We start from the raw sequence: 24,203 nt of genomic DNA on the forward strand, positions 1-24,203 counted from the left end.
AGTCATTTTTTTTCAAAAGCAGACTAAAAGCATACTCAAAATTCCTGACAATGACCTATTAAATGTTTACACTTACAGCTGTCTGTGCAATTTTATATAGCTGAGATACACTATACGCCTTAGCTAACCAGGAACTTTTCCTATCTGCTTTTAGGACTGTCTCATTTCAAATAGTCTTGTCTTTGTGCCAGAAACTGAAAATGCAAACTGTCAGGTTTGCCTGTTTAAAACCAAAGGTATAGTGCTTCTGTGGGTACAGCATTATGTTGAAGAGTAATCTTTTATAACTGTAACTCTTTTGTAATTAAGTATAGTCTCCTGTTTCCTTCTATCAAACAGATCTCAAAAGGAAAATCTAGTGATTATGAAAATTTAATATGTAATATTGTAAGATGGTAGCACCATCCATGACTGTTTTTTCCTCCTATTTGCTATTAGAAAACCTGCTTTCAAGCATTTAACTTTGCCAAACTTGAAGCGTGTCAGCTAAAGTTTTCCATTCTCAAAACCACAAGCATTCAAGCATTTCTGAGGAGCCCAGGGGGGAAAAAAAATTTTTTTTTTAAACATATGAAAAAATTGTAGTGAATTTCCATTTGAAAAGTTCTAGTGCCTGTGTGGTAGGGCAGATTCTCTCTCATTCTCTGAAGGAAAAAGGGGTTAACAAATTTTTGGGCTACCAAAAAGCTGCACATCTGTAAGTCCTAAACAGATGATAGTCTCTATTCAGCATGGATTGGTGATGCTGTGGTCATGGCCAAAATGCCTCAAAGGGCTTTCCTGTCCAGCAAAAGTCTTTGATGAAGGTAACCAGAAAACACCAGACAGCTGAGTCTCACGTTAAGGAAAGAGAGATTAGGTTTGGAAGAAGAGCTCCAAGATTAAGAGAGGTTTTGGGGATATACACTTGCTGACAGGGAACTGACAACAGTTAGTCCTAGAAGGTAGGAGATCTAGAAAATGGAAGCCTTTCCCTTTTACTTCAATCCCATGGGGACTGTGGCAACCTCCATGCTTGCAGCAAGGATTCAGAACTTTTTTCTGAGAGTGTCCTCTGCCTTGAGAATGTTATTCTGTTTAAAGAATGCGGCGCTTAAAACAAACAAACAAAAAAAAGTAATAATTACAGTTCACACCTCCTCAGCAGATGTTTCAAACTCTCCAAAGAATGAGTCACTACTAAGCAAGTTGTGACCCAGGGCTCAGGAACATTTTCCTTGCAAATACAGCTATGAGCCATTCTATTTTTAATGTATTTCAATAGTGACTCTTGGGATGGAGTCCAGGGCATGCAGATGAGAAAGTTAGCTAAATGAAGTTTGAAGACGACCATCCTGAGGATCCCTGTGGTGGAGATAAAAACTCCAGTCTTGCTGATAATTCATGAGTGTAGTGTACCATTGTGCGGCCACAACATAGAAGGTGATCTCTTCGTTAATCTGATTTTGAACTGAAAAAGTATTCAAAAAGTATTTTAATTAATCTGATTAATAAAGTTTAGTGATTCTGTTCTGGCAAATTTAACTGAAATGGCAGCACAATTTAGCAAGGAAAAGAAAAAAAATCTGTCTCCTTCCACCAGTAATATACATGCTCTCTACTCTTACCTAGAGACAATGAACAGTTAGAATGCCTAGTTTTAAAAAACTAGTTGTCTAACAAATCTTTCCTAAGATCAAGACAAGTAAACTAGGAGGAATACAAGAAATGAACATTTTTTCCCATAACTTTATTTTCATATTAGTTAAATTTAAAAAAAAAAATTAAACAGTTATTAAAAGACAGAAATAGTTTCTTTACATTTAAAGCTGATTTAATAATAACAGAGTGTAGGAACAAGGTAATATTTTGGAGAGAAGATTTTTCTCAAATATTCCCTAAGAAATTTACAGAATGTAGCATAAAGAGTAAACCAGTAAAATTCTGCCTTCAAACAACATCCTTGCTGATTGCAGTATCCCCAAAGGAGTATAGCAGAAGGACTCTCAAAATGTGTCTGAAAAGACATACAATTCTTCTGTCTTTCAGATTAATTTAAATATTTAGTCACAGGCAGATCTGGATTTAAAAATGGAACAGTTGTTATTTTAACTGCATTTTCAATCTAGAGTAAAGTGGTCTCAGTCTAGCAAGGCACTACAGAATACACCTAACTATAAGCATCCAAGAAGTCCTCTGAAAGCCACTTCTGTGGTGATTTGCTAGAATGAAGGCAGAATGAGTAGTCTCTTTCTTTTCTTGATCTTTTGCTCTTATTTTTGCAATAAAGGTAACAGATTGTACAATAGAAAAATTTTGAGAACAGCTTGAAGAACTTGCAGAAAACAAAGTCAGAAGAAAACTGCAGTTTAAAAGGGAATATTATGCTGCTTGCCTATGGCCAGTTACCAGTCTCCTTTCTCTCAGCAAGTCGTTATTCTCAGATCACCAGGGCCAAAGCTCCACAGGCTGGAAAATATCAGGGTAGAAACAATTGGAGTTTGCCATCCAAGGTGGCTGTGGTGAGCTGCAGTTCAAAAGAAAAGAACATAGGGCTTTAATAAAGATCTTTCCAGTGAATGAAGTTTGCTTTAGGGCAATGAACTGTATGAAGATCATTAAGAAGATATTTAAATTACTTCTATAATGAGGTCCAGGATTTGTTTCAAAAAAGGACCAACTTAACCTGTAGACTCTTCTCAACCAAGCTACTCTTAAAATTGCAATTTACTTAGATTTTTCTTTTCCAACTATTTTCAAATTTGTGTCAACATCCACTAACACATCAACAGTCTGTAAAACCGAAGCATATGTTTAAACCACATAGAAAGTCAAACAGACTTCACTGTGTATGACTCAGAAAGGGAGCATGGAAGAAATGAAAGAGCTGGACTAAATGAAGATGGAAAATACTATGAATTAAATCAGGCATACCAACAAATGTAGTTTTCTGATTTTCATTGGTGTTAAATGTAGTATATGAATTCCTTTGTAAGAAAGTATGTTGGAAAAGGCCACAAATTTTTATGAAGAGGCAAGCCTCGAAGACATGCATAAAGAGCCTTCAACTGCATTATCTTTCTTTTACTGATCTCACAAAGTCTTAATTATAAAATAAGAGCAAATAATATTTTCTGCAATTACTTCTGCGAACAAGCACTTGAAAACATGCCGTAGCTCAGAAAGTGATGATCTACAAATGGTACCTTTTATTCAAGATGTTTACTCCTTGCATATTAGGATTTACAGTAATTCATACCAGTGACAAATATCTGAAGAGCTGGAACCAAAAATGTATCTCATGCTCTAACCGGTTCATCTGGTTAACTTTTCTCATTCTCATTTTTCTTGATCTGTTCTTTGTTTGACGTGTTTACTCATTTGTTTTCTTCCTTTGGATAAAGTGGCTCTGTGGTCAATAAATTATCTTCTTGGCTTTGCATTCCCTCCTTCAACATCTCCAATGACGAATTCTTTTAATCTCTCACAACTGTTATCTCCCAAGACAGTGACTTTTGTTCTCTTATTTTCTTCTTTCTCACTCTCACTTACGTAATCTTAAAGTATAGACTACCCAGAAATGTCCAGTCTAATTCCTCCAACTATATTTTTTACAGCTATCCAAGACTATTACCTCTTCCAAAGACTTCTGTTAGGTCCTTATCTACCTCTGTAACGTACTATTGGAAAGATGGTATATCTATAAAATATCTAAGGAATGTATTCTTTCTAAGTTTCTGTACCCATTTATCTTGTGAGAAAAAAGAAAATGTTTTTATTATTATTTCATCTTATCAGAGAAATCAGAGATGGATTCTATTCTAACTGAAGTTTCATTATTATGGGAGATAATATAGAAACCTTGTTTAGTTTTCAATTGAAAATAAAATAATTGGAAACAAACTTAATTTTTACAAGACCCAAGGAGGTCATCTGGTCCATCTTACTGCTCTAGGTGCAACCGCTGAAAACATTAGAAGAGCTTAGCTATGGCTTTGTCTGGCTAAATGTTGAAAAACCACAAGGCAATTTCACAGCTTGTTCCAGGGTTGCACTGCCCTCCCAGTGCCTTTTTTTTCTTTCTTCTTTTTTCTAATGTCCAACCTGCACCTCAAAAGCTGCAATGTGTGGTCAATCTCTCTTGTCATATCCTCTGGCAGTACTGAAACACTGCTTGGCTTCCACCTGCTAAATGTAAATGTATTCCCTGCACTACTATTATATTCTTCCAGAGTTATCCTGGTTTTATTATCCATTAAAAATGATCTTTCTACTCCATCTAACCACCTTCCACACTTTTGACAACATCAAACCACAGAATCATTGAAATGTTGGCTGAACTAAAAATGCCAACCTGTTGGCTTTCAGATGTCTCTTTGTTTGGTCATGTGCTCTAAACCACCGATCATCTCACAAGTCCTCCTCCTTCCCTTTTCCTTTCTCCTGCTTTTTCAACCTGCTTTCCTTGGCAGTAGATAAAAGAGGCTGCCTTTTGAGTGCATCATTCTTCTGAGAACTGTTACACTCAGAATCTTGCCATGGACAAAACAAATATACCTTATATAGAGAGCCAGTAATTTTTTTTTTTAGTGCAACCAATGTTTTAAAAGCCTAATCAAAATAAAACACTTATTAGTTAAAATGACACTCGTAATCCAAAAGTTGCCTAATTATTACAGAAAAGTTTCATCAAAAATAGAGCTTTTGATGGGCTCAGTGAGTCACTAGCATCCTGAGCTCTTCCCTGGGAGATCCTGAGCTCTTCCCTGGGAGGAGTACCATGTTGATGGTGGAGATTTTCTTTCTGCTCAGACTGAGGTTCCCTTGGGTTATTTTTAGACATTCCATGGGTTAATGTAGACTAGCTCTACTCTGGTCCCATGGATTGAAAGTCTGTTAGCACACTGAGTGCATCCCTGCAGTTCACCTTTTGGTTTGACTTGATCAGCGGCAAATCCAATTCACATACTCCGTGAGCGTACAGCAATGAGAAGCAAAGCTGGATAAGTACGGACAACTGGGAGATTCACTTCAAAAGCACATTTTAGATCCAAACTAAAATGCTAATACACATTCACAGGGAGTCCAGCTTAGCTTTCAGATTTTAGAATAAAATTCTATGCCTGATTGTTAGAAAAGCATTTTCACTTGTAAAAGTGGCATACTTGTTTCAGAACTGACTGAAGATAAATGCAGAACACCCATAGCAACAGTTTTACAGTGTGTTACATTTCAGACAATACAGAAATCTTAGTTAATGGTGCAATAGTAATACAATAACAGTACAAAGTTAATTGTACGCTGATTCAACATAGATCAAAAGAGCTACTAAAAATCTAACCTGTAGGACTCTTGAAATTCCTGAATTATTACAGTTAAGAGCTATCAAAATTTACAAATAAAGAATGTGCTCAGCTATATTTAGAATCTATAGAAATTTAAATAAGATTTTAAAGAAAAAATAATGTTTAAATTATGCCAATATTACATTTCCAAAAAGTGCAAACATGTAACTTCTTTCAAACCCCTCAGCTCCCAAACATGCTACTCCAAAATTGTGTTTTAAATTATATTTGAAATGTCTATAGTAGTTAAGTCAATATACTACTTAAAATAATAGTTTAAAAATTCTATCATCTTATAATTGTATATTCAAAATTTGGCATCAGTTCTGTGAATAATTTGAAACCTATTTAAAGGTTTCCTATGGAACGAACACTAGAACGTTACACATATTAGACAGCATATGAAAGCATTGACTATTTTTCGTATCGATGGATATATGAGTAGTGAAGAAAAGATCTTCAAGTAGGGCACAGAAGGTGGTGTAGTTTTTGTGCATTTTAGAGCTTTTAAAATAAGCTTCAAGGTTTAGAAAGCACGTGTGACATCTGATGCCAGAACTGGGGAAGAACAAGTTCTTGAACACAGTTGTCTACTTGATGGGCTGCAGAAGATATAAAAGTTTACTGCAATAAAGTTAAAACGGTGACATGTAGTGTTGGAAGGCTGACAGTTAACTAACAGGATGAATTTCAAGATATTGCTTACTGAATTTCCTTTTAGAATAACATAGTATGTATTCTTTGTAGAATTATCTTGTGGGGGTGGGAAATATGCTTCTGTAGTGATGCCACATAAAAAAAACTGCTGTAAATTAGAGACCTGGAGTTTTTTAAGCCACAAACACAAACAATTGGCTTTGTATAGAAATGCATATAACAAATATTTTGGCTTAATATTTCACACAACACTTATGTGTATATGTTGTAAGCTTCAAGATATACTGTACTTCAGGAAATAGTAAGAATCAAAGTAATTCCAGCTAGTTTCACATTACAGGCACATAATATGATTTAGATTTCTTTTAATTAGTATAAATATGTAAATATGCATAATATGCAAATAGAGATAAAAATCTTGAAAAGGTCCACTAGCTGCACAGCAAAAAGTATCATCTTGCCAAAAACCTTGTATCTCAACAGACCAGATGGGAATGTAGTTTTTAGGGGTTTACTATTTTCAGTTTTCATTATTCAAACTATTCTTTGAAAATAGCAGGGCACGTGTAGAACCAAAACTGCCAGAAGCAGACTATGTAGTCCAATCTGTCTCTGTAAAGCCATCCTTTGAGCTTCAAAAAGATAAAGAGGTTTTCAGGTCAAGCTGTTATATACAAATTATAGGAATAGCTGCCACAAACTGTATTTTCAAAGTAGCAATCACTGTTCAGGGAAGCATCTGTTTATGGTTTGGCTAGTCAGTTAATCTGTTCCCTTCATTTTCTTATATAGCATATATTGATATGATAGAAAAAAGTGAACAAAGCAGAAATAAAAGTATGACATACTGAGTTGTTATTGAGTAATACTTGCATATGTGACTGGAGAAATATTTACATATAAATAACCTAAATGTTGTTGAAGCACCAATTGCAACTCCAACTTCTCCATAAGAAACTGCTGACTGATCACTATGTAAGTTTAGAGCCTTTCTGCATTCCACCACATACTTGAGAGGTAAAATAAACATTCCAAGTTAGATGAATACACACATTTTCTAATTTAACTTGCACTTTTTCACATCTGCTTTTGAATGTCCTAGTGGCATTTTTACATTATAGAATTTAGTTCAAGAACATCTTTTTAACATTTTCTGGACTCCTATTCCACTTGTTACAGAGACTTGCCATTGCCTGTGCTTCATAGAATCATAGAATCATAGAATGGCTTGGGTTGGAAGGGACCTCAAAGACCATCTAGTTCCAACCCCCCTGCCATGGGCAGGGACACCCTCCACTAGACCAGGCTGCCCAAAGCCCCATCCAACCTGGCCTTGGACACTGCCAGGGAGGGGGCATCCACAGCCTCTCTGGGCAACCTGTACCAGTGCCTCACCACCCTCGCAGGGAAGGATTTTTTCCTAATATCTAATCTAAATCTACCCTCTTTCACTTTAAACCCATTATCCCTTGTCCTATCACTACACTCCTGATAAACAATCCCTCTCCACTGTTTTTATTTTTAAAACGGTAAACTTTAAATGCTGGTGGAAATCTTTACATGCCAACACTCTTTAAAAACTTACAAAATTGAAATAACTCAGAACTAAACTTATATCAGAAATAAAATGTAATTGTAATGATTTTTAACATCAGCTAAGTATATATTTGCATTTATTTTTGTATTACATACATATAAATCCTTATACAATATTTTAAAACTCCAGATTCTTAATCAATACTGGTAACCTATACTGATACACATTTTAGGAAACAACTCAGATATCTCTTCAATGGATATTGTCAGTCTATTACAATAGATTTTTGTTTATATTACCTTTGAATGAATAGATCTAATATCTGAATTTACTAGTGGCACACTCACAGCTGCAATATAAATGTGTCAGAAAGCAAATGATGTGGCTGAAATGAAATTGGCAGCAATACCACTAAACACCAGCATTAATCAATGAAAACAAAACCATCAATACTGTAGTACTTACTGTTGCTCATGAATTTTGCATTCGTTTGACAGCTAGCAAAAATCAAGAGCAACAGGAAAAGGAGACATTATGGAACTGAATTTTATTATATTTTTCCTGTTCAGAAAGTGGTGTCTAAAGCAATGTAGAATTCACCACCTTTACCCCCGAAGATCTACAGCATGTGAAGGCTTTACCAGCTCTGGTTTTGTGGTTTAACCTAAGAACAGAAGACATGTAAGCAGCACTTTGAAAAGATTTGTTTTCCTGAAGGATGATTGCTTAATTTGACAGCTACACTCTAAGCGTTAAATCAGTTAGATCAAAGCCACATGTTTTTTTACAGACAGAAGACAGAAGTTTTTATTGTTAAGATAGCTCCCCTATTGCAGAAATGAGAACTGAGGAGAAAATATAAAAAACAGGTTAGCGGCTTTAGCCATAATTCCCTGAGGTGTAGCATACACATGCATAGGAGGTGATTACATGTAGTGTCATTCAAGAGCTGACGACCTGTCTGTCTTCACAGTACCCCTAGATGATATGTTCACAATTTTCCTGCCATTTTGCTCAGTGCATGGATAAGCGTAGATTGAGAACATTGCTCTGATTATCTTTCTCTCAAACACGGAATCCACATCTCTGATTTCCAGACGGAAATCACCAAAGAACAGAAGACTGCCAGAAAGTGAACTTAAGCATGTCTAAAAAAATTTCCATGTGGCTTAGATCAAAAGAGTTGACACTTTAGGTGGAATTCATCTCACCAAACTTTTACTGTCTCTAACAGCTATATTTGATATGTCTGGCATATCAGAGATGGCTTGCGTATCTAGAGGGACCCAAGTTCAGAGGCCACCAGGAATAAGACATTAAACCAGTTGTTAAACGAGTCACTGATGATGTATATAGAGAGACGTTCTAGGTAGGACTTGGGCCTTGAAAAGAAGAAAGTCTTTTCTAGAATTGGTAGGAAAGATAATTGTAAAGAAAGCCAAATCATTCAACAGATTGAATTTATAACAGGCAAACAATGCCTCAGAGTTGGCGAGATGAGCTGTAGAGAGGTCAAAGAATAAAGATATTTTTCCAGACCACCTACATGTGCGGAACCCCATCAGAAAACTTATGCATAATGTAACAGATTCACCATATACAGTATTTTTACTAGTCATTCAAGAAAATCAACATTTAAAGAAAAAGATAACTGAATGCAACCTAGAAAGGTCATCTAAGTCAGCTTCCTACTGGATCTTCATAGCAAAACTATTTTTAAAACCTCATATTTTTATTTGTAATTGTCTCTCTAAATAAAATATTCAAGAAACACAGATCTGAAAGCAACAGATCTTAATTTTATGGACTCACCTGGCATTCTTGTCGTTTAAAGATCTTAAAATTGTTACATCAAATAGACACTTTGGCAAAGCCAAACCATGTGAACATATTTATTTGAAATTTCTGTCCAGACTTCTCAGTGTGTTTATTCACGTGCTTTTATTTGGAGCAGAAGAATAGATATACTGGAGCAAAGATCCACCTAGCTAGACTCCATCTTGGAGTCTTCTCCAAGAGTGCTGTAAACAACTACCCATGTAAGACTGAGATGCTCTTGCAGCTTTAATGTAGGTGCACCTAGGGAACCTACCACTAGGACCTAAGTTAGTGTTAGGTCAATGGTTGGACTCAATGATCTTAAGGGTCTTTTGCAACCTAAACGATTGATTCTATGATTCTGTGACTTCCCGAGCCAGATACAATTTCTACATATTTTGTAATGTAGTCAAGGGTTGACTCGAGTGGCCTCCCTCACCATGAAACAGTCATTCTAGCATCTAAAATCTGAACTCTGCATACATCCTGATAGGGTAGGCTAATGGACCTTCCTGCCCTCACTGATCTACCGTAATACAGGCAGTGTTGTCATCCTGGTCTTGTTATTAGGATATAAGTCCAATACTCTATTCTTCCTATACAGGCCTGGAATTTCAAACTATACAGGACTCCTTATTACTTGTTGAGGTTTATTAATTTGTCTCTCTTCTGCATTGTCTTTAACATAAAGCATACCTTCACTGCCAGCAAGTTTTAGTCTGTGTTCCTCGTACATTTTGTAACCTTGTACTGGAGTGTCTCATTGGTTACCCTTCTTCCACCGAATTTGTGATAAACCTAACAGATCACCCAGGGCTGCCTTCACCCAGCACTGACCATTCCATTTTCCCATCTTATTTCTTAATATTTGTGCAAATGCATCACTAGGTCCGTTCTTGGCAGCCTAACTTCTATTTCCTACCCGACTATTTTTACCCTCTGACATATCTGTGAGAATACAGAATTTCTGCATCTTGATCTTTCATTGAAGTGTCATCCCAAATCCAAGCTAAAGTTTTAAAACCTTAGTTCCCTTATGAGTCAGATTAAGTTCATCTCTTCAGGACAGATGTTCATGGAACCTCCTGGGTATTTTCCATAAGGTATCATATTTTTAAATATATTACCTATTTCAGCACATGCATCTCTGCTGTCAGCTTTTAGCAAGTATTATTTATGTGCTTAGAAAAAGCAAAATTCTCATTTAAATTTAATATGACTTGTTATAGGCCAGTATAACCAGTAATTCCCAATAACTCTTTTGATGTGTGAAATTTACTTGACCAAAATATAATGTGAAACAATCTTAAATCTATCTTCTCACTTCTATAATTACATTCAGAAATCTTTTTTATTTAAATATGATATTGATGAAGGAAACATGAAGGATTAAGCTACCCCAGATAACTACAAACTCCTGTGATGGATCTAATTTGTTTGACTTTGCCTTCTCAAACATATATAAGAATCTGTGTAAGTATATACAAATTTTCCATCAGCAAGATAATAAAAAACAAATTAAATACCCTCATCTAAAAGAATATAATCCACTTCATATTTTTCTGCCTCTAGACCTAATGAAGAAACAAATACATGACAGAAAGTAGTTATACTGCTTATACCACTACTGTAAAATAGGTCAACGCAGCAGCAATGCAAATACTGTGAGGATAGATGTGGTGCAGAATAGGATTTTATGGAAAGCTCTGCACATTTTCCAGGGTTAAGATGTAACCCAACACTTGTTAAGTCTGGCAAGGGGCATTGAATCAGATCTTGGCGTAAAAAAGCCAATAACTGGAACAACACTAATTTAGAATTACTCTTTACAACTCACAGTGATCAAAAAAATCTAGTTTCACTGCTTGCTTCTATACTATTAATGACAACTTACATAGGCCCCCAAATGCTGTTTTTCTTTTAATAGGCCATATTAAATATTTCCATTCCAGAAAGCATGCCATTTTGGCAGTAGACACTCACATGTGCAGAGCACTAAGACAAAGTAGTGGTAAATGTTCCTTACACAATTAAATACATATCAGTACATCAAATCCCAGCTGCTAGAATCCAAATGAAAGGAGAGAACTTAAAAAATAACTGAAAATAGAAATAAGTCGGACTTAATAAAAGGATAGGGTGAGCAGTGGCAACATTGGAGACTGGGTCGATAAACATAGCATTCATGTTTTAAGCACTCTCATATATGAAGTGGTGTTTGACAAGAGAACTAGTGGGAGAGTGTCTCATACAACACTTGTATCATGAACCTGAATAAATTATTTTTTCCTTTTTTTAGTGTGAGCTTTGTTCACTACAGATGTTCTCTTTCTCCAAACTTTTTATTTTTTAATGAAATCATTATATTGGCTTGGGTTTTATGACATCATACCTGTTTTTACGTCAAAACCTATTATTATTTTTGTTACTGATTTCAGAAAGTTGAAGTGTAAAAGAATAGTTAATTTAAAATAGGTAATTTAAAAACCCCAAACATCTTAGCAATAAAATATGAACTTAGGAAAGGACTCATTAAGTACATTTTTTTTTTTTCATACAATCTTTTATTTATTAAGTTTGGTTCCTGCAAAAAGTTCTGTCTCAACAGACACTCCATCCTGGTGGTCTAACACCTTAGGGGACTGCTCGAAGAACGCGTGGAGCCTGACACTTTGAAGCAGCTAATTCTGTTTCAGGTTAGTATTTATCAAACACAGTGCAGTGCTCATTTCGAAATGGGGGGGGAGGTGGTGGTGGTATCTCACTCTTGTAATGGGAATGTGTTCACACTTTGTAAAGAAAAATCACAAATGGTAATATTGCAGAAATAGGTGTGAGATTAGAGGATGAACTACACTTTTCTCTTCCGGAAATGATACACCCAAGGATGGGGTCGAGGTATTGAAGCACAGCAATAAAGAAAAGTGCAGTTCATTACTTTACATGTTTTGTGATTGAAAGGGAAAGTTCTCTACAGACCACACCTCTTGTAAGAAGAGAACACCACAGTTCACCTCCCATACCACAGAGGTATTTAAGTTTTACTTATTATCATTTTAGAGATGAAGCTTAGTCCTTTCCTTTGGAATCACAAATATCCTTGTTAAACAATGTTCAGTATAAAATACAAATTTTGGATTTGTCATAGGGGTAATTACAAGGCAACAGCAATGGAAGTAGGTAAATAAGTATATATAAATTCTTAAAGTAGCCTTCCATCAGAATTATCCAGTTCTTTCAAATACACATCTCAGGTTTTTCACTTTTAATTGAAATCATACATTGATGTATCACTCAGTACAAGAAAGAAAAAGGGGGTTTTTTTTGGTAAATTTTCTTCCCCTTATTCAGAGCCAGAAGAAAATAACAGGGAGGAAATCTAGTGTGGATAAGGATTGATGGAAGATAAAAGAAAATAAATAAATTAGTATTTCCAGTTTTGTGAATATAATTTGAAATGGATCTTACATAAATATAATGAAGAGTCCAAGAAAAAAACATTTGTTCAAAAGGTAATCATGGTAAATGTCTTACTGCATATCTCAGGTCTCAAATTAAGAAACTACAGTTCAATAAGGAAGAACTGGAACAAAACCTAGAAAAGTGGCAGAACTTATTTAATCTTTTCCTGGATCAAGGGAGAGAGAAGATGAATAAAACACAATAAATATTGATGAAATTATTCAAGCTTTAAAAAGAGAAGAAATTTCAAAACAAGAGTGAGCCATTTATATCTAATCCATGCTCACATCTGAGGTTCAGGCAAATCATTACTGCTTTCCAATGCATTCGGCCTTATTTAAATTTCTGAACAAGCCCCCATATCTAAGGCAGGGATTTTATCCTTTAGTATAATAAAGGTAAAACTCCAGTTGACTTCTATTTCTATGCCTCATTACTACTAATAATTCTTTGTTGTCTCCCGTTTTCTTTCCGTTGTGTCAACATCAACGAGAAATTAAGAACAGAATTCTTTTACACTTTTCAGTCACACTACATAATCTTGATCTTGTTATCCCCCCAACATAACAGCTCACTTATATTCTTGCTTCTTTTCATATTTATAGCTAAATGTAATTTTATTTTTGCAATACTGGGATTTTTTTCAACATCTAATTTACCTTGACTCTTCGTGTTTGCCATTTAAATCCTCTCTATGTTGTTAATATCTTATAAATAAGTACGTGCCAACAGAAAATGATCATTCAGGAAAGATAAGAACCATTAGTTTGCCTTAGGGAGAGGAGGTCATCAGAGATCTTTGCTGGTCAAAAAGACAATATTAGATCATCATCATCATCATCATCATCATCTAGCTAAGCTGCTCATAAGCACAGGTTGCACAAACTGAGTAAGCTTTCAAAGACTCCTCTGTAAACTAGAAAGTCCTAAAGAAGGATAACAGATCTTGTTCTGACCAGATTTCCTTCAGCAATTTTACCTCTGGCTTATCACTTCATTTTTTGACTCACTTCTGAGCAGCGTGTGTTGCCATCAGTCATGAGGGACACAGTGAGCAGTTTTGGCCGTCTTGCACTGTCAGTCTGCCTCCCCAAATATGAAATGAAGCTCATGGTATAGAGTTGAAAAAACATTAAGTCATTGCTCATACTTTTTTGGGCATGCTGTTTCACTGATCTCAGTTATGGGGTTCTCTAAGATAATCAAAGCAGTGCATGTGCCCATCACCAGCCAATATAAAGACAGAAGAGGAAAAGTAAACCTTTAACAAAAAAAGCTTTGTCAGTGCCATCTTACTCAGTATGATATAATGTTCCCAGGAGAGCTGACTTCGAGAAGAAAGCAAAAAGGAGAGAATAGTCTCTCAACAGTAACCACTGTGCACACAGTTTACAAACAAAAATGCTAAGAGAAAAAAGAAAGAGAAAAAAGACCCAAGAAGCGCAGGAAAGAATAGTACTAGAAGCCATAGTTCAGAACCATTTTGTACTAAGAAACAAGAGAAAATGCAGTAGTCACAACACACAGGAAGAAAAGAAAAACAGAAAAAGAAGTAAAACAAGAAAAGATTTATTTCTCTGTAAGCACACAAATGAACTGACAAAAACTCTAAGCATAAAAAGCAATATATAGCAGATATATAAATCATGCCCCTGTCCCAGGGAGTGGGATGTATGTGCCCTTTCTTGATACAACCTAGGTTACAAAGTCTCTGCTTCAAGTGCTGATGGCACACCCACCCCCTTTGTGAATGCATGCGTGCGCTCCCATTGCAAAAAAAGACAACATAACCATGAACATTGCCTCTTCTGCTATAACCTTGCTTTCACCCCACCATTGGTAAAATCATGCCGTACATTAACAATGAATGTTTATATGGCCATATATGCATGAGTTCATATCCATACACATATATAAAGTTTACTTTTTACTTTCTTCAAACTTCAGAAGTTGGTTATGTGCTGGTTGTGTTTCAAAGAACACCTCAGAGCCTCTCTTACTGACTTCACAAAGGTTCAGAAAGCTGCATTTAAACAAGAGTACTATGTTAGTATTACCATGTCTTTATAAATATACACCAATTAACATGTAAAAACACACAACACAATGTAAAATACAGCTGGTTTGCCTCAAGATATTATGCTGAGGGAATTAAAAATGTCTTATTTTGCTGGCACATGTACATAAAAGCAGGAGACCAATTACATCTTTCCATTGTTAGAATAACATAACCCAAACCTATACTATTTGTTCAGAGTTTACAGCCTGTGAGCATTCATATCTGAGATTTCCTTTGAAAGTTCGTACTCAGAGTCAGTGCTTCTTTGCTTTCTGATAAAAACCAGAAGAATGTCCGTGTTCCTGGATGAAGCCCTGCACTCACTGGACTCAGAAGGAAAGTCATCAGCAACTACAAAAAGTTGGAATTCATCTCTAGGAGTTTGTGGTTTATACCACCAACAAAGATTACCACTTCTTCTTTAGGTATTCATATCAACTGCTACATCTGTTTTGTAGTCACAAAAAGAGACTCAGAAAGCATTATCTTTGCTTAAAAATCTTAAGGAGATTGAAATGTGGCCACAAAAATATTTTCAATTGTAAGAAGAGTGAGAATCTTTGCAATAGATTCTCATTTCTGACAGGATTTGAACTGGATAATTCTACTGGTTTCCATATTGTAACTCAAAATTTCCATTGTTTTGACTGGTACCATAGTCAGTTACATCTCACTTGCAAATGATCCTTCTATCACAAAATTTGACCATGCATTCCTCAGAATGGAATCCATAAGAGCAGCATGCTGAGTGGGCAGCTGTTTGACAACAGAGAAATGATGAAATCAAGAACATGCCTTAACTTCTGTCTTTTCCCAGAGTTCAGTGCCTTACCATGGACTAGTCCATGGGAAGCTCACTTCATTCAGGATTCATGGCCAAGAACACTTTCCTGAAAATTTTGTTTATGTGTGGCATTGCTGTAACTAGTGGCTAACTACTGTGATCCATCAAGGATTGTTTGCTTTGTTTTGTTTTATTTTGTCTTCTTCTGAATGTTTTATTCAATGTTCACTTCATATATATATATATATATAATTCAGACAGCAAGCTCTTCTAGACAAGCACTACCACATTTTTGGGTGCTATCAAAGAACTGGTGCTGCATGAGAAACTGGCGCTAGGAAGAGAACCTCCAGTATGTGTTACATTATGTGGTTGCAGTTATGTGCACAGCAGTTGTTTCAGTGTCACTCATTTCCAGATGAACCAAATAATGACCCGCACTGACATTTCCCCACAAAGGGGGTATAGGACATGGAAGAAAAAGAATATTCTAGATCAAGAAATGTTGATCTGTTTCATATATTATCAAGATTCATTCTGTAACTGAAAGATTTTCTGTCCCTACATGTCCAATTAGAAGTCTGTTCCAGGTCCCCAGTCATTTGATTATTGGGCAGGAAACTAGGACATAGTTTTTAAGTTTTTCCACAATTGCTGTTTCTAAAGATTCCTTTTTGAAAATTTCATGGCTGGACTAAGAATTCTACTAAGAGTTTCACATATTCCACATTCCGCAATATGTCACAATTCCGTAAAATTTTCCTTTCCTTGTAGTTCCCTAGCTCAAGTTCCGTGCAGCCCACATGAATTTGCACAAACCAGAGGACAGCTGCTAATCTGGGTGTTAATTTTTTCAGCCACATATCCACACGTATCTCTTACCTGTTTGACTTTAAATGAGGGGCACTGTAATAAAGAGTTTGTCATAGTTACAGTATATTGAACCCAAGCTCGAAGCAATCAGATTGCTGTCAGGTTGCCCAGAGAGACTGTGGAGTCTCCATCCCTGGAGATACTCAAAAGCTGTCTGCACACAGTCCTGAGCAACCTGCTGTAGGTGGCCCTGCTTGAGCAGAGGAGTTGGACTAGATGACCTCCAGAGGTCTCTTCCAACCTCAACCACTCTGTGATTCTGTGATACCAGAATGGTGAAGCAGGGATCTGAAGATACTGTGTGATGAACAACAAAGAGTGCAATGAAGTAAAATACATTATTGACCTCCATCATCATTACAGGAGAAAGAAGGATGCCCAAGGTTAGTCAAACTCTTGGGTACATTAAAGAAAAATTCCGTTAAATTCAAAAGAATGAAAATATATAATTAGCAGTACGAAAATGGCTAATAAATCAGTTTTTAATGTAGAAAACACTTTTACTATATTCTTACAATACCAGTTTTTGAAAGTCTGCAAAATACACTTAGAACTCAAATGGCTGGACAAATGATCAGGAATGGTTTCCAGATCATTTTCTTTAATGATGGGTTTGAAACAACTTAAATGTAATCTCAGACATTCTTCAAAAGACTGCCTTAATCTCTGAGGCTGCTAATGTTTGCATGACATCATTGTCATTACGATCCTGTCTCTTCACTCAGTAATGAGAAAAACTGAGGGAAACATGAAAAAGAATTTTTACTAGTGTCCTACTCAGGTGTACAATTTCAAATTCCACTTCAAAATCTGGACATTAGCTCACAGCGTAATACACTAAAAAACCAAAATTCTTTCATGCAAACCTAGCCACACAAGCATAGTCCCCTTACAAAGTAGCTGGTTTATACCCCTAATTATCCTTGATACACCAGAGGAATGGATTTTTCTTCCTAAAACTGAACCATGTATCAGAACTTAACAGGATCACATTTCTTCTTTTATTATTCCACACTCCAGAGACTGAACATGTTTACTTAGAGTGTATTGCTTCTTTCCTTTTTTTTCCTCAAAACCCTGATATTCTTTTACACCTTCTGCATTTAAGATAGTCACTTCATCATGAAATAATGTATCACAAGAGAAAGACAACTATCAAAAGAGTAAACTTTTATATGAAGGAACTTCTATGACTTCTCGCATTCAACATTTTCAAAATAAAATGCAAGAGTAAATGGAAATTTTCAGTATTATTCCTCTTCAATTTGATTCTTCTTTACCCATATGGTATTTACAAAATTTCTCCTACTGGCATAAAGTTCATGTGTTACAAAAGCAGCAAGAAAGATCAACATTTTTTTAAAAAGTGAGTGCTAATTACTGATCACATAGGCGCAAAGCAGCATAATGAAGTCATTTGTGCCTGGCAGATCTAGACCCAATTGAAAATAACTGCAAGTGGATGTATTTTTTCAGGGTACCTACATATACAGTTCAAATAGTCACCATAGTTTAAAAGATTTTAAAAGATACAAAGATGTCTTATTAATAGAAAATCAACACTCTCTCACATTATTTGTCTAAAAGAAAGAGATATATATATATATCACTAAAATATTTAGCAGTTACCAAAGTGACAGGAGGCATCCTAAATTTTGTTGGGTTTTAGTTTACTTCTGGGTTAACAATTTAAATAAAGAAAATAAAAGTGATTAGTTAGTAATCTTATATGCCCATATCAAAAAAGTTTGATGAGATATAGTAAATCCATTTAAATGCATAATTTATACAAAAAATAACACCGATGTAATTTTTAAAGAACATTAAAATAATAGGAATGCTACACAACGTCAGTTCTGCCTTGACCCTACTAAATATAGTATGATCTTTTTATATAAGTTAAATTTACTAATGACTTTCAGGCACGCTAAGTAATAGACATGTATCCCAAAATTTATTTAAAATGAAAGTACAGTGATTAACTAAAAAAAAAATACCAGAGGTCTCCTCCTCTGGCCTAAAATAGTAGAAAAGAAGGAAATTTATATTTGCATCTTCCATAAACACCTGTATGCAAGAAAGTTTAACCTGAGACTAAAATGTAACTTTATACATGAACTTCAGAATTGTACCTTCCTGATCGAGGTTGTGGAAATGTAATTTCATAAAAAACCCATTGTACTAGCATTATATTATCACTTTCCTGAAGAAAGAAACAGAAGGTCCAGGGAGATCCTACTGTGTGAAAAATACTTCTGGAAGCAACTACTGAATGTAATTCTGAAGATGAACCTTGAAGAAAAGGAAAAGCCAAATGTGTTCTCCATGTATAATGAAGTACAGTTGTTGGCAGTCAAAAACCATAAAAAATAATGAGACTTCACCACATGATAAAAGTATCTTCCCAATACTTGGTAACACATTGCAACAGTCTGTACATGAAAGAGCCCAGGTATCTCATTAATAGCAATGCGAATGTGCCTTTACAGTCTCCATAAACTATATTCCCAGAGATATGGGCTATTGTCACTTGGAATCTAAAACACTAAAAAACATGGATGAGCCCTAAATCTGAGTGCTTTCCTGCCTTTAAAATGAGCAAGCCCACTTGTCAAAGAATTGAAGATGAGTTTTTACAGTGGAGGCAGCTACAAGGCAGCTACAAGACTCTATGACAGGATCAGCCATATGGCGTGAATTTTCCATTCATGATCGCTACGGTATGTATAAGCATCTTGAGGAGAGGGAACGTTCATTGCACTTTTGCCATTCCACAGATGACTCTCAAAATTTCCAGATAGACTTACATTTTGAGATGATCATTGTTGATGTTAATAATTGCAAGAAGCATTCTGAGATGCAAAATTTCAAAGACAAAGCAGAGCATCACATATCTAATGAAACGAAAAACTGTGGACACATAAATGTAGATCATTTTTGTTAAGAGGAATTTCCCAAAGAGTACAAATGCCATTTATCTGAAGTCAGCAAAGCTGGCTTTTCTGATAGTGCAAAACACTCATTTAGCTGGAAAACTCTAGACTGTTAGACAAAAGCTCAAACTAATGATTCACAAGGAATTTGAAAATCATGCACACCAGGGTGTGCTGATTCATCTTGCTTACAGGCATTTTCTACATGTCATCCTGTAAAAGCACAGGTCATGATGCCTCCCTAGCAATCACTGGTGTGCAAGATCGCTTACCAGCCCGTGCTCCGAAATAACAACAGGACTTGTTCTGCCACGGAGCAGGCACACCTTCGCTCTTGTATTGCTTGGCTGAAACAACTGTACCAGCTACTGCATTTTCTGGGACCACACATAGCTCTTTTCCTGAACAGCAGGAAAAAGCACTTCCACTCTCCGGAACCACCTCCATGGAACCCTGCCTGCCACCAGTTCACGACTGTCTTCAAGCCTGCGCTAAACTAGTCAGATTAGGAAATAGGTCTAAATCCCTATTTTAATACCTCTGTGTGTACTCAGGCTGCTTTTGGTTTTCATCAGGAAAACCAAACCTTCATGACCAAGTGCAAAAAAAAGCCTTTTAGTGCCTTGGTTATCTAATTTGAAAATGGGGATAAGAAGACTTTCCTACCACCTGTAGTAGGCTGGTATATCAGTCAAGATAACACAAGAAAGAAAGAGGGAGAATTTACATGTGTTATAGAGGTTAATTATTTTAAAAAGTATTGCTTTCTTGAACTTATAAATATATTCCTTGTTGCATATCAAAATCATAGAATCACAGAATGGTTTGGGCTGGAAGGGACCTTAAAGATCATTTAGTTCCAACCCCCCTGCCATAAACAGAGACAGCTTCCACTAGGCTAACATAGAATATGAAAAAAAAAATCTTTAGTCCTCTGTTTTGATGAAATTTAGATTTTAAAAATTTTTAAGATTATTAAAATCTTGTGCAGATTCACCTTTAAATCTTTTAAATCCATACTGTAAGTTTTAGTGATACTTGAATATAAACGTCTCTTCAATAGTCTCCTATTCCTGTGCAAAATATGAGATGAGGGTGTACCTATTTTTTTCTCTGTAACCTTGCACTGTTACTAAGAGTAGGTCATCACATCTGGAATACTCTTCACTTCTTCCCCCACAAAAGAAAGCAGGAATAGAAGGAAAGCATGAACTGATTTTGCTTTTCACTTTACATTTTAACTTTGTTAAATTAGGAAGTTTAATGTTTCTGGTAGCTGAAATGAACCCATCAAAGATGCAATTTCCAGATTCCTCACCATTGTGATTTAACTATGAAACAGTGGAATTACTATATGTGGAATTACTTATTTCATAATATGAAGATTATTTATAAACAAATTATTTAATGTTGTTTGCTGCCATTTAGGAAATAAGGGCTGTACTTTAAGTTCCTACAAATGATACACTTTGCTGTTTGTGAGTTCCTCATTAACCTGATACCTTGTGGACAGCATATATTATATAAATACATCATGCTGGAAAATTGCAATGAATGTATGTGAAGTCATGCACTTTGAAAAGAGATTATATATACGGGGAAGAGGGAGGAAGGGCATGACGAGAAGGCATACTATGTACTGAGTTTATAAACTGCCCAGAAATAAAATTCTCAGAAAAGAGGATTGCTACTCAATTGACACATTCCTCAGATGTGACTTCAGTGCACTCGGTGCTGGAGATCCCAGTACTCAGCACATGAAGAACTGAGTGACTTGCCAGACTATTAGGAACAAATAGCTTTCACCAGCCAGATACTAGATCAACAATCGTAAAGAATAATCTGAACCAACTTCCATGGCCAAAGCCCAGGGACTTGAAGCATTTACAGAAGTATCACTAAGACAAAGACTCATATATCAAATTTGTTATTTTACAAAAGAAAATGAAATACTTTTTTTAGGGCATGTTTCATTTCTAAAAGAAAATTTTGCTCGTGTGCTATGGTTGGGAAAATCCATTATTTAATACAGGAGGCTAAAATCTTAGTATACATAATCCCTCTGAAGTAAAAAAAGTTATATAAATGAATCAGTTTGGTTCTCTATACACATTTTTAATTCCTTGTGATTTTCTACAGTGTTCTGTTTTTTCAAAGTAAGATGTTACAGGCTAACTGAATTATATTTTTCTTTTCTACCTTAATGTAATTTCTATTAATAATGAATTGTTTATCCTACAGTAATGAGGGAAATATTATTTATGTGAACATCATGTAAAATATCTTCATGCTACATATGCCTTTGACTATAATCCTATAAAATAGGAAAGCCCCTAAATATGCACCTTGGTAAACATTTTCTATAGCTATCAAGTGACACGGTGAACACACAAAATTAATAATATTTTAATTTTCAGAGCACTGAATATTTACCAATTTCTGTTAACTTTTCAAAATTGTAAATATGGAGAAATATTCTGCAGGAAAAACTGCAATGCCACATTGCAATTTGGAACAAAAAAAATTACTAAAATAGTATACACTCACAAAATACTCAGAACACTAACAGAAGACTAACTAGAGTTAGTTTCCTGGAATTTCTTAGCTCACAAAAGAAAAACAGAAGAGAAATTAGATTAATAGCTTTCTTAAAATGTGTTTTTCCTAAGTGCACGATTCGTACAGCCAAATGAGAAGTTTAAATGTAGCATGTCAAGTAACAAGCTCATTCAGTGTGCTGTACCTCAAATATACATATAAAAACATTTGCATTAAGTAACTTCAGGGGGGGTGCAGTTAGAATGTAAACATTAAATTTAAACCCAAGTTTTAAGACAACTGTAAGTCTTATAGGGACAAGTCTGCTATTTATATTATAATAGAAACAAAAACAAAGAACTTCAAGGCATGAAATTTGGGGCATGCCTATACTGTGAAATGGACCGTGGTGCTGTTATCCTTGAGTCAACAGAGAATCAAGGCGATACGTCCATATGGTTTAGTACAGCACTATGCGGATGTCCTTGTGTGAGCTCACAGACGATGTAGCCACCTTAGTTTGGTATCATCTTCCAGTGAGTTAGTAAGTCTGACAGGAGTTATTAGATCATCTACAGTGCTGGAATAAACCAGTTAAACCGTCTCAAGCCACAGACTGACTTGCCAGTACTCCACTGATGAGTTTATGCAAATAAAGCAAGGCTGGAGTCTTCATGCACACCTACACAATTATGTCCTTACTGCTGTCAGGACTGCAGTCTTTACTGGTAAAGGGAGGCCATTTATCAGTAACTCGAAAGTGGAGCAGTCTACCCAGACATTCACAGTCTGTGTATGCAAGTGCAGTCAAGCATCTCAGACTACAGATATCTGTGAGGTTTGCACTCCCTTGTTACTTCTCCTGCTGTCTGAACATGAGATAAAAGCCAAAGAGAGTGCCTCACCTTTTACAAACCCAACCTATCCCTTTGAAAAAGGACTTCAAACCAAAGGGAAGGAATGCAGCTGTGAATATGCACAACACTTTCCTAAGGATCCCAATCAGGTTTTAAGGAAACAATCTTTTCCTTCAGGTGATTATCCCTGGATACTCATGCTCTGGGTGACCCCAAGCAGTATCATTCCTAGCATAACTGGTTAGACAAACTCAGAGGTACTAGAAGGACATATTCATTCTAGCTGTAATTCATAATAAAAGCATAGGTCAATCTTCAGGCGGCAAGAAGCTTAGAAACATTTCCAGAATTTTCTTGGGAGTCCCTTTGGCTTGAGCTGACATCTTGCTGCTGATAATTCTCTCCAGGACCTTCACAGTGGATATGCTCAAAGCTGGCACTACTTTGAAGAGGAACTTAGTGAAAGCCTTAAGAATAATCGTATCAGGAAAACAAAATAATATGCAGTAGTTCTTTTAAAAAAGCCTGAATCTATGTATTTTTCCAGGGAAGACAATGGTCACCAAAAGGTAATTTTCATTCAAAGATGAAGATACCAGGCTACAGACACAAAGATTCACAGGAAGTTGATATCGCTTTCTGTGATATGGTATCTAGAGGGAGAAAATGTCACTTGCTCAAAGAAGTTAAGGATGTCATGTGAAAAAATTAAATACTCTTTCATAAAAGTACTGAGCAGAGACTGATGCTAAGTGCATCTTCATGCAGTTCACAAAATTTCTCATGCTAAAGGGGGAAGAAATGGGTCTTCTGGGATTGAAAGGGATCTGATTACATTCAGCATTAGAATGCCAGTCCACTTCACTACATATTTGCAGGTTCCTTTCCATTACTAATTATGCGCCAAGTAAACTTGCTTTAACCCTCAGAGTCATACAATATTTTTGTAGTCTGGAGCAGATTTATAGAGTTTGTGTAGAAGCTTCATTCCAAGCTGTTAGACAAGTCTGTCACCAAAGTTAAAGACTCCACTGATAAGCAGAGTAGGTTCTGAAATCAAGAGTTATCGCTACCATGCATGTGAAGTAATTTTCTTGGAAACATGCTGCCCTACTTTCCTCTGTATTTATAGTACTTAGAGGAAAACAGCTTCAAAAAGCAGGAACAGAAGGACATATATTAGAGCCTGAGATAAAGAACCAACGGGGATCCCTAGACTGGTCCTGGAGCAGAAAAGCTGGCATCTTCCTGTAGGTGGTCCTATTGGCAGAAGAGGGAAACTGGGAAAACGTCGGTTGTGGGGCCAAGCCCCAGTTGACAGCAGGAGCTCCTGGCATCAAGCCTGAGGCCACTGCAGACAC

At 36.0% G+C, this 24,203-nt stretch overlaps 1 protein-coding gene across 1 annotated transcript in view; it reads right to left on the minus strand.

The window, feature by feature from the left end:
• Positions 1-2,196: 2,196 nt before the first annotated feature.
• The window catches only part of WDR27 (WD repeat domain 27), a 127,127-nt gene continuing 105,120 nt past the window's right edge, over positions 2,197-24,203 (minus strand). The window contains exon 24 of the mRNA XM_054819477.1: positions 2,197-2,506. Coding sequence (XP_054675452.1) covers positions 2,459-2,506 — 48 coding nt within the window. The 3' untranslated portion in view covers positions 2,197-2,458. The remainder of the gene's footprint in view (positions 2,507-24,203) is intronic.

The sequence above is a fragment of the Grus americana genome, chromosome 3 (genome assembly GCF_028858705.1).
Source record: "Grus americana isolate bGruAme1 chromosome 3, bGruAme1.mat, whole genome shotgun sequence".
NCBI classification, from domain to species: domain Eukaryota; kingdom Metazoa; phylum Chordata; class Aves; order Gruiformes; family Gruidae; genus Grus; species Grus americana.